We start from the raw sequence: 12233 nt of genomic DNA, 5'->3' as shown, positions 1-12233 counted from the left end.
ACAAACCTTTTGGTTTTTCTTTAGGCTCACCATCCACCAAGTATAGTGGAGTAAAAGGCCCAATGACAACGGATTCCCAAATCTCCGTGTCGATTTCCTCAATAAAGATTCTCATACGCACTTTCCAATATGCGTACCCCTCGCTACAGAAAATCGGAAGGCAGTTGATGGATGCGCCATCACCGCCGAAAGGGTTAGTAGAACCCATAATGACAATCCCTAGGATCAACAAATAAAGCGGTCAAGCTAGCACCTTCGTACTAGCTCTGATACCACTTGTTGGGTACAAGTAAGGTAAAACACACCTAGAGGGAGGGGGTGAATAGGTATAGTGGATCACTAATCCCGCTTTTGCGATTTATGCGCAGAATATGAAACTGTTGTAGTTAATCGATTAATAACAAGGTTAATTGATTATTGACAGTTGTCTTAATCGATTATAGTTAGCATTAATCGATTATGCTACTTCTTGATTCTTTAAAAAATAGATTTTTCTTGCAATGAAAACAGTAATGATTGCTGATCTTTACTGTCCTAAATTGATTCTTCATTATACAGATATTGTTACCAATTAACACAAATCACATAATGCAATTAAACATAAAGCATGTAAAGACATAATCGTAAAAGAAATAGGGAAAGAGAAAGGTGCTCAAGGATTTTTATCTTGGTTCGTTTACAGGTCCACTTGAAAACTACATCCAGGCCTCCCCTTCTGATCTCGGGAGATTTTTATTCACTATCGGAAATAAATGTTTGATTACAAGCACTCTTCCAATCCACCTAGCAAGACACTTCTTTCTTGAACTCGTTGAGCTTACACGCTCAGTTTGACCACTCTTAACGCCTATTAGGATACTAACATTGTTCGCGAATCTGGCTTCAGCCGAAGTATCCCTCAATCCAAGACTTCCTGCTCTGTGAAGATAACTAGTTCTCTAATGTGATGATACTAAACACAGCACAAGAACTATCCTTGTGTAACGGAACAATAGTCGAGTTATTTGCACAATTAATGCACTGATTGAAACTCTAAATTCGGCTCTACAACGCTAAACAAAAATCTCACAACCAGCCTTAAACTAAATGTGAAGATTATACAGGGTTTTTAAAATGAATGAAAATTACAGCACAATGAAAAAGAAATTCTCTCTTGTTCTCTCTCTTTTCTCTCTATGAAAACTATGCAAGAAATCTTTCAAAGATAAGCAAAATGCTTTTGAAAATGTAGCTCTGAGAATCTTGGGTTTTCTTTTTCTCTCAATATGTAAAAGTTGAAATCTATGAATTATATACATTAGTTAAAATCACAGCTTTTATATGTAACTGATTCTAACAAATGTTAATCGATTATCTAATACGTTAATCGATTAACGTGCTTATGAAAATAATTTTTCAGTTATGGCTTAATCAATTATCGACCTCCTTAATGGATTAATAAGCCAGAAATCCTGGGAGGTTAGCTATTGTAACTCCTTTTAATCAATTATACAATACCTTAATCGATTAGCGGATTTCAACAGAATATAATCGATTATTAATCAAGTTAATCGATTAATAAGTATGAAAATGGTTTTTCTTAATTGTATGATAAACAATTTTTATGATGCAAGAACATGCAATACATGATTTTGAAATAGATTAATCTTTTATGCACAAAAACCATGTATGCTCAATACAAATGTATGAGTCTTATCTATCATATATATATATACTAAGATGAATGCCTCAACCTATATGATTTTCATTTTAGACTTTTTGTGGGACTTCTATCTTGGGTTTACCTAACCTAAACTCAATACTAGGCAAGCATCTTAGGACACTAAACAAATAAAGCAATCATAATCTCTATGATGTTGGCCTTGAGTTTTCGGCATGTTGTTTGTTGGTGATGTCCAAGTCTTCAAGCTTTCATATAAATCCTTGTCTTCATCAAAACTAAGTAGGTTAATCATTGATGACATCCTTTGACTATTTGCCATTTCATTTTTGCTATTAATTCTCTTTTAATCAATTAAATTAATTTTTTAATAAAATTAAACGCAATAATCTATTTTTAACTAAGGATTATACCTAAAGTTACGTAGAAAAAAGATAAATTCATATGAGAAACAGAAATAAAAGATAAATTATTTTTAATAATTAAATTTCTAATCAAATAAAATGAGGGTATAAGTTGGTCCATATAATTAGTAAAATTCTCATTTTAATACGAGTAGACGAGATGTTAATATCTTCATCAATTTGTAATTTACTTTCAAGCTCAAAATATTGGTTCAATACCATTTTTTCAGAAGTGGACATAAAAGGTAATTTTCTACATTTTGATCATAAAATATGCAATGAATATTCCAAATTATTTAAGAGAGATCAAAAGGTTGTGAAGCTGTCAGCTTTGATGAAGATGCTACACTTTCAGCTTTGATGTGAGCTTTTCATACTCAGACCTTATTAAAGAATAAATATATGGAATTTTAGTCACAAAATAGGCTGACGTGGAAAAAACTTAAGAGTTTAAAATCTACACACTATTAATGTAAAAAAAATTACATTGTTAACACATTATTCATTATTATTTTGTATTACTTTTATTTAAAAGTTAATGATAATTAACATACGAATAGTAGATAATTTGTTGATAATGTAAAAAACATATATTATCAATGAATTCATATTTAATTTAATTTATCTTAACTCGTTATTCTTATCAAAATGTTGCATCTTGACATATGGCAGGTGGTAGCAATTCCTTAATTATTGTTTCAAAAAAATCTAAAAATCCATATTGCATGTTTATGTAATTGATATCAATTTATATATATTTATGGAAATAAAAGGCAATATATTTAAGAAAACCATAATTTTCAATAGTAAATTTTAAAAAATAAAAATTGAAAGTGATGATTTTCTACATCTTATTAAAAAAAGACAAGTTGACAACAATTGTTTTTTGAAACACTTAGCCTACTTTTATTTGTAGTTATAAACAAGGGTATCCTCTTAAACTATGACTACAAATTACCCCTTCTGACATATGTTGCTTCTAGGATTCAAATATTTAACTTTTAATCTAGTGGGATACTTGGAAATCTGATTCACTACATTCGTTACTTAGCCTAATTATTACAATGTCTATAATTAATAATATAACAAATTTTAGCAAATAACAACCCATAACAGGGAATATTAGCTATCCCCATGTGAAATGGCAATTGAGTTATTACCATGTTGAATAATTGATCATTATGGAACTCTGGTCCTGTGGCGTGCATAGATGCTTCTTACATGACTACATGAGGATCAAAGAAATGGGAGACAGGATCTGACTTTGAAAATGGTGACTTTGACTTTAACAAATCCAAGTCATTAGATGAAGATTATAAAACTTAGATTTCAGTCAAAACAAATCGAAATCCAAGTTATCTAATCTTCATCAAAAGCATCTAGTTTGGTAAAGTTGCTAGTCACAAATTTTCATAGTTTCCATTCCCATAAATGAAGGTTGTATTGGCTTTAGCATTTTCTGTACTATTTGTTTCTTTAGTGGGGTGGAAATGGGGCTTATGAGCTTATCTAATATAGAGAAATATGAGCCAATGAAACATTCAACTTAACAGAGCATCCAATGCAAATTTGCACATCCAAAAACTACAGAATTTCAACCTAGTTTTTGCTTGAGGTTTCTACATTGAATATATTATACATTGCAATAGTAATTGCTTACAATAGATAACTGAAGAATCTATTTTCTATTAGTGTTCTGCTGCATGAGACCTATCATTTCTCCAAAAATGGCAATGAAAACATTTGAAGTTCACTTAAATAGTTACTTGGACAAGTATTTGTAGAGTACACAAATACCTATGCAAATATAGCATCCTCTTCTCTTGTTCTGTATGGGGGAGGCAATAGACTGTCTATGTTAGCAAAAAGATCTCCACGACCAGATGGTGGTTCCACCGCAACAGGTGAATCCAAGACAGAATCAGGAATTGCTACCAGGGTTTCATCAAAAAATGATTTGATTGACTACATGGTTCAAGAATTCAGTATTAGATATGATGTAAAAATTATGACAAAGATTCCTTCAAACCAGTCCACATAGCATGAACTCGTCATAACTAGTCAAGATAACTAGCTAATAATACGTGTGTTATATAGAGTAAGAAGGATTAGCTATATCAGTAAGTATACATCACTAATTTCAAATATGGGTCCACAACAGTATTCCTTTGTCAAAAAACTATTTTAAAAACTACTAGGGAAACATAGAGAAGAGAAATCTGTGACCGTTATTAGAGGGAATAAGGGTTATATTAATACAATATGGAGGAATATGAACAGATCTGCCACAATATACCACACCCCCATATCATGCCCCCTTGGATCTGTTTGCGAGTTGGGTTTTAGAGGGGAAGAGAAGGCTTCAGAGCCATGAAATATACTTATGAGATGACTCCGAAACCTTTCCTTCCCCTCCAAAACCCAACTCGCAAATGGATCCTTAACTGGGTAAGATTTGTTGATGATCAAAGCTTGTTTACTTTAAGTGTGAGTATTGATAACTTCATTGGAATTCATATACAACGTAAGTCAAATGCTGTTCAGACTCAAATAATAAGGATTTCCATTGTAAAAGTACCTTGCAAGTTTGAAAAGCAGCATCAGCTTTGCGTTTCCAAAGTCCATTCCCAGGCTCAGAATGGAAAAACCCAAGTAAAGGCTGCAGCAAAGTCACATGATGGACATATGATAACAGTAAATTATAAATTTGAAGTAATAGATCTAATTTGCTTCATGCAAAAGAAAAGGTGGAGGAAAAGTAATCTCCAGGCATGTCTAATCTTTTAATTCCTAATATAAAACATGGAAATTTTATCGAATGTGGCTTTCGACCATAGCAAGAAAACAAACAAAGAAAATGTGCATATAACTAAGTTAGAATACATATATATAATAAGGTCGCTTTATGCCTTTACTGAATATCTCAGCTATACTACACTATATACAGCAATACTATAGGGGAGCTTCCATTTAATAGTAAAAAAATTACAAGTAAGTTCGGAAATCAACTAATCTGAGGTTATATTTGTCTTTCCTTACCTTCACAATATCTCGCACTGTTGGTCGGAATCCATATTGTAGCAACACTGATTCCCCATAGGCTTGATATTTCTCAATGACCTAGACAAGAGAAAAAGTAAAAACACAAAAAAATGGTATAATAACCAGTAACTTGCACAGCTGAATTCATTCTAGGACAAAGATTTTGTAAGTGAACCTGACGACGTGTAATACCGCTGCTTGGTGCACCATAAATCGCAGTATCTACATGTCCTAAAATCTGCCAAGGGCTGTTAATATTATCAACAATGGTTACTCAAGCTACCAAGTATCAATTTATATAAAGATCAAGAAATTTCAATCAACATGAAAATATTATTAGAGATATAAAATCATTTTTAGACATTGGCTTCACAATTTAAGCTTTTGGGAATTAGGATCATTGGTTCCTCACATGATAACAAAGCCACAATAACTAGTCAAGACTTAAATCCTTTTAACACCCGTTTTTTATAATGGTTAAATCTCAGCATAAGGCATGTTAAGCCAGTGTTTCGTACAACACTTATGCCCAAAGGGCATTCATCTTAAAAGGCACATTAGAAAGGTTGCAAGTTTGCAACAAGTCATATTTAGCAAATATTAATAGAGCTTTGCCTTTTTCTCTTAAAATAAAAAATCAAGTAAACATTTTATTCATTTTGTTTCTGAAGAGCAATGTAAGTTTACATGTGTTAGAATAAATGGATCCAACTCCGCCCAAAAATTAGCTCACAAGGGGAGGGTTGCCAGCCTAAGTCACTATAAATAGCTCTTGGTTCATATTCTCAATCGATGTCGAACTTTGATACTTAACAGTAGGAATATTTTAAAATTCAAAGAACTTCGGCTATCACAAGTTGTTCAAACTTGAAGGAAAATTTGAGTGAGGCTATGAAGTAAAAGGAAGTTCTAGAAAAACTTAAGATGACAATTGACGTTTTAGTTAAGTTCTTGTATAACTTCAGTTTTTCAAATAGACATTCTACATTTATTTTTTCGTAAAATCATCATTTTTCTGGAAAGTTGAAGGGAAAACTTTTTCCCCTCTTGCTGAATAGCAGGCTCCCGTTAGTAAGTTCTTTTTCTTTGAGACCTTACACACAAAAACAGGGAAATTTTGTATTTGACACTTACTTACTGTATGCTGCACGTCCAACCATAACACCATGAGCCCCAGCCTTTCGAGCTGAATTGATCTACAATCAAACTCCAAAGAAAACGAGCACCAAGTGTCAGAACAGGTACCCATCATAAGAATGATTTCAATTCTAGAAACGCCTATGGATTTATCACTCTCAAGTGTACACCAAACAATTTCAAAAGCCAAAAGAAGGGAGATTTGATACTAGGCAGCATGAAAATCAGACGTACAAGCAAAATTGTAGAAGCCCTTCACCAGAATTAACCAACCTTGCGAAGAAGCCAATTATATCTTGAAGAATATTGGCTTCCGCACAATAACATATGTTGAATTTAAAGAGAGTCAGTGGTATAGTCTGAAATGGCCTCTTAATAGTATTGACACACCACAAGTAGAACCCAAGAAGGTAGAGTACATAATTCATACAAGATGATGACCACCATTGAGCAAAATCAAGCCACAATATAATTAATTATGCATTCACCATATTCAGTGAAAAAACAGGGTCCCCGGACAATCAGTAATCAAATAACTTTAAATGAATATCTAGATAGAACCATGCACCATTGTCTCAAGTAGAATCTTAATAAAGGAATTAGCAAACCAGTTATTGATCTCCAAAAACTCCCATGAAGCAATTAGTGATGGAATTGCTCTTTATTCCATGATTTGGAGAAATTAAGCCTGAACTAGGAATGATCACCATGACAACAACTCACCTCATCAATACTAGCAATGCCACCGTTGATTGTAAATTTTAAGTCAGGAAAGTCACGTAGAAGTCCATAAAAGTATTCATATCTGTATTAAAAAAGTGACAAATCATCTCCAGTTCTCTACATAATGACTCCAAAAATAAAAAATTTCCAGGCACATACTTCAGCGGAGGAATACTCCGATTTTCAGCTGGGCTAATGCCATTAAGCAGTGCCTTCCTTGAGTGAACTATGAAGTGCTTAGCAGGTGACTGAGAAGAAACCTTGTAAACAAAATCACCTGAGAGTCAAGAAAAGTGACAACAACAAGTTCAATATGTAGCCCAACAACATGAGCACAAATATTTTTAAAAGAGATGGGATCCACTTACTCAAAGAATAAGTTTAAAAAACTTACTCCACATCCTAGCCATCAATTCTAGGGAAATCCAATGGTTTAGATCTACTCACTAATTCAAACCATTGGATTTTCCTAGAATTGATGGTTGGGATGTAGAGTAAGTTTTCTAAACTTACTTGGAGTAAGTGGATCCCCTCCCTTTTAAAAATTATAACCTAATATAAGAATTATGATTTCTAAACCACATCAATGACATTGTCGAATGGAGACCCATAAAGCTTGTACGAAAATAGCACCACAGAGAGCAATTAAACCTAGGATGCTATAAAAAGTAAAATAACAAAGTCATTTGACGCTTAGATCCTAATAAGGGGCTCTCTAATTACCAAAATACAAAGTAATTCATCATATCTTAAAAGATTTCCCCTTGACAAATAGATTTGGAACTCCAAAGCTTCCACTAAGTCAGGTCCGCAGTTTGGATAGCATCACATAACAGGATCTATACAAATGGCCTGTTGGCTTGTTGCAAGGTCACAAACCTCACACTGCTATTTCTCTAGATATGCTTGTTAAGTGAAGCTCAACTGTAGCTTATAATCAAGGAAACAACCTGTTTGGGGTCCTTGGTGGGCTTTGGCTGTGTACACCTGCTTCGCAAACTTTTTTTATGATCACAAGGTGTCCTCACAGCCTTTGGGTGAGACTAATCACCGATTGGGCATTGGCTTTGCCATGCCCACAAAGTGCTTCCCATGTGTTGTTGACATTTGAATTCGCCCACATGGAGATCAGTTTAGGCAAACTTTACCTGCGGCACCGGGGTATGTGCAATCTACGCTCAAATTTTAGGGCTGTTTTGGTGTTCCTCAATTTGCTCTGAGATTGGACTGTGTTTTTGGCCTCTATGGTGTTATGCTGCTAACGGCTGTTTAAAGGGAGTCACCAATTCATATTCCTATAGAAAAAACAACATGCTGCAATTTGTTTCTCCTGCTTTGAAGGATATTTTATCCTCCTATTAGCTGTACTTTGCTCTTTTTTTTGTAATAAAATTCTATTTTTTTTAATAAAAAATCCTTGGATGGCCAAAGATAAACTGAAATAAATGATGACTTAAGTTCTTATTCTGACTGGTCTTCTCAAATGCCAAAAAAAAGTGATGCCATTAACTCCATACAAAAAAATTCATGTCAGGTTCCATACATTTCTATAGTCTATCGAAGGATTTTCTTTTTCATTAGTCATTAGCTACCAACTACGACCCTCGCGATGCTAATAACAAACATGATTTCTGCAATAAAGATTCCCAGCTCCTATCAGCAGGCCACTATTTGGTTTGAATTAGTAAGTAGTAACATCAAAGTTAATTGTAAAAGAACCAAGGGTTTAGAGATGATAAGAACCCACCTAATCAATTTGATAACCGATTAAGTGCATTATAAAAGCAGGACATTCTTTGAGCACAGCTTCGTTGCAATAGTTCTGGAAATATAGCAAATGGGGAATTGTGTAGCCATACCAACATATATTCACGTATATTATTATCTCTTATGCTGCATACATAATACTAATTCCAATATAAACTTTTTAAGAGGATGAATTCTATTATTCCACAAGGGTCGGTTTAATTATTGCACCAAACTATGTTATCTCGAAGTTCTTGGGTTTTTGCTAGTGATTAATCATTGGTAGTGGTAGGTCATTTGCAAGTACCACTATAAGCCCTTGCTAGGGCTTGTGCCATACCTTGATCTTGGAATGGGGCAACCTTCCCTCCCAAAGGATGAACCTTACTCAAAAATCCTAACAGTGCATCCTTTCAGCATAAAGAGAATAATAAACAAAGAATGTTTAAAGAAAGATCTTACACAACTCATTGTAAGAATCATGATCATCCACACCAATCCGACATTTGACACTGACTGGTACACTTGTATTGGCAGCAATTACTGAAACAGCTTCAGCAACAAACTTTCCTTGCATACATTACATTTTCATATTAATGCACATTGATGAAGAAAACATAAATATTGAATCTGTTTGCATGTTATATTTAATTAAGGAAACTTTTCTAACCTTTGGATCAAGCATAAGACGTGCACCAAAGCATCCCCGTCCAGCTACTCTTGGACTAGGGCATCCACAGCTGATATATGTTGAAAATAAATTAATATGCCCATCAGAAATACAAGAAAAAAATGAAACTTTTCATATTTAAGGTGATAAGAAATAAACAAACTTGAAGTTTATCTCATCATAGCCGTAAGCATCAGCAAGTTCAGTTGCTTTTGCCAAATTTTCTAAATTACTCCCTCCAATTTGAAGCACAATAGGATGTTGATCAGGTGTATATGCCAAGAACCTGTCCTGAACATAATAAAGAAAAAAAATCAATGGTTTTCGAGTACCAAATTATCAAGAAATGGTGTGAAATACCAACCCATACAAATGTCAGCTTCAATGGGAATGTTAATATATAAAACCATTCATTTGCCTTAACCCGATAGGTTAAGCTTTTGAGAGAGTTAGTTCATGATAGGTATCAAAGCCTCCATCATCAAGTGATCTAGAGTTCGATCCTTGACGTCCCATTCTTCTAAATAGCAAATTCGATTTCAGCACATGGTAGGTAGGCATGAGCAAAGTCTTCACGCATCAAGCCCAAAGGGCTCTTGCGTGATGGGGAGTGTTAGATTATATAATGAATCATTCATTCGCCTCCACCCGACAGCCAATTTTTTTGGAAAAAATGGTTCATGATAAAGAAAAACAGATTTCAAACAAAAAAAGTCAATCGTTATTCACTATAAAATATATTTTACTAGACAAGTACGAGCAGACTATTAAATTGTGTTAGAGATACAAAGTCATTGTCATTAGCCTTTGCTTAAAAGCATAAGCTTTCTCTAAGAAGTATTGGTCCTTGACATCGTATTAAAGCCTCAATGAACAGAAAGTCAAGAGTTGCTCCCTCCAAGCCCCTCGATCTAAAAATTTGAATTTCTCACAAGGTTGAGTGGAACTGTGCATTGCCACTCCCAAATGGCTCGTGTGAGGAGGGTGTTATAGTTATAAAGACACTCATAACACTCGCTTAAGCTTTCACAAGAGTAGGTCCTTGACAAATGCAATCTTAACTCCGTTACTCACATATTTGAAAGGAAAAAAACTATAGCCCATAGTTTGAAGTTTTAAAAAGAAAGAGCCTTTTACGTTAACAATCAGACTTATCGTTATAAACTTACCAGATTTCCCTTTTGATAAACAATAGTCTCAGCTGCAAGCATCTCCGTGTACAACCAAGCATGTTTCGATATGAGGCGTGCTAGAGTCCTATAGTGATGGTCTGTCCAATCCATCATTGGAGCAACACTGGATTCCAAGCAACAAAAATTCTATATCACAAGCAAACAGTAAAGATAGGAGAAAAGAAAACAAAGCAGAGATACACAGCTACCCACCTGAACCAAGGAGGAAGATAGTTACTCGAAACCATCACAACTATAATATGTGATTGATCCTTCTGAGTATAAGCAGAAAATATCTACAATCTGCAACAAATTGTAACCATATTTTAATAAGAAAATGAGTAAATTCAAGGAATGGTAACAATTTTTTAATTAATGCAACAAATTTTAATTCTAACATCATCACTAATCATAAGCAAATCAATCAAAATCAACCCACAGAAAACAGAACCTGGAAATATGAATGTTATGGTTACCCAATAAGAATATCACTTCAAATTTAAAGAAAGAAATAAAAAAAATCAGTTTTTTTTCTTCTCTACAATAACATGAATTTGAAATACTATCATTGAGGCATTTTATCAAACAGTAGATATGCAGGGTATGGCCAAAGATGTTATTATGTCATAACAGATTTGAAAGAAAGGAAAAAGAGGGAAGAGTTTACTACATTAAGGACGAAAACTGAATCTGGCGCCGGAATTTTTGTCGGAGTTGGCGGTGAGTCTCACCGTTCACTGAATCCGGCGACAAACTTCAGTTAGCGACCTATTGAAATTCGGAATTGCAACTTTTATATGCATACGTGTTTTCTTAATTTAAAGTAGTGGGAAAATCTAAAAAGACATATCTGAAAATAAATAATGTGAAGAAAAAAATATTTGAAAATATACAGTAAAATGTAATTTTATAAAAGCATATAAAAATATTAGGATTTGTTGTTTTTCCTATCTCATAATAATGTATTGGTGTTAATGATAGGTGTTATTGACATGTCATCAAACGAATTACAGTACTGTGGTATACTATAGTGGTATAATAGTTTAATCGATGATTTACTAATTAAATTGTATACTGATGAAATTAGATATACGTATAAAATATATTAATATTAATGTTGAAAAATCAATAAAAAATAATTTTTTTTTATTTTCATTAAAAAATAATTTTAAATAAAAACCGATCAGTATAATCGATTTTAACCTGTATAATTACATGACCGGTAAAATTATTATATCATATCGGTATTAGGACTTGTTTACTGGTTAAACTGGCCTATACAAACCGATTTTTATAACACTGCTTGCTAATGATAGGATTTGTTGTTTTTATTATTATTACTTTTGGCTTAAAGTTCATGTGAGTTGAGTCCGAAAGATTTACCAAAATCAAAAAAGAGTTTTATAATAACTAGTGTGTATAGGCACTTCGTGTCTGCCAGTGAATATTGTGTGATACTACATATTTCATTTTTATATATTTCATTTTTTGAATTAAAATGTATTTGTCGTGTTCAGTGTACTTTATATTATATTTTTTTGTTTATGATAATGTTTAATTTAATGTGAGATATGTGATTAATTAATGTATTGGTGGTAGTTGCTTAGGATTATATAGTTTTTTTGTAAAAATTAAATAATATTAAGGGCAATACAGGAAATGAAAATTACACCATTAAG

At 33.3% G+C, this 12233-nt stretch overlaps 1 protein-coding gene across 3 annotated transcripts; it reads right to left on the bottom strand.

Annotated features, from left to right (window-relative positions):
- Positions 3637-11376, bottom strand: LOC109346164 (tRNA-dihydrouridine(20/20a) synthase-like). 3 transcript variants are annotated; one of them, XM_019585569.1, is made up of 14 exons: positions 11225-11376; positions 10768-10857; positions 10552-10678; positions 9546-9673; positions 9383-9452; positions 9175-9277; positions 7126-7243; positions 6967-7048; positions 6241-6302; positions 5282-5354; positions 5104-5184; positions 4643-4723; positions 3846-4029; positions 3657-3810 (listed from the first exon to the last, which is right to left on the bottom strand). In XM_019585569.1, exons 2-13 carry the CDS (start codon positions 10800-10802, stop codon positions 3862-3864), a joined length of 1128 nt encoding a protein of 375 aa, XP_019441114.1. In that variant the 5' UTR covers positions 10803-10857; positions 11225-11376; the 3' UTR covers positions 3657-3810; positions 3846-3861. The 3 variants fall into 3 exon arrangements, with proteins under 3 accessions (XP_019441113.1, XP_019441116.1, XP_019441114.1); XM_019585568.1 differs by having other exon boundaries at positions 3637-4029; XM_019585571.1 differs by lacking the exon at positions 11225-11376 and having other exon boundaries at positions 3637-4029; positions 9546-9668.

Source organism: Lupinus angustifolius, chromosome LG04 (genome assembly GCF_001865875.1).
Source record: "Lupinus angustifolius cultivar Tanjil chromosome LG04, LupAngTanjil_v1.0, whole genome shotgun sequence".
NCBI classification, from domain to species: Eukaryota; Viridiplantae; Streptophyta; class Magnoliopsida; order Fabales; family Fabaceae; genus Lupinus; species Lupinus angustifolius.
The sequence above is the reverse complement of the archived record's forward strand: the minus strand, read 5'-3'. Positions and strand labels throughout refer to the sequence as shown.

Excerpts from the sequence above, each read along its gene's own strand:
- LOC109346164 (XM_019585568.1), bottom strand. The coding sequence starts at position 10,802 with ATGGTTTCGAGTAACTATCTTCCTCCTTGGTTCAG. Across the intron at positions 7,244-9,174 it reads TGATTCTTACAATGAGTTGT|GTGATTTTGTTTACAAGGTT; the intron begins GTAAGATCTTTC and ends CTTGACTCTCAG. Across the intron at positions 6,303-6,966 it reads GCATTGCTAGTATTGATGAG|ATCAATTCAGCTCGAAAGGC; the intron begins GTGAGTTGTTGT and ends GTTTGATTGTAG.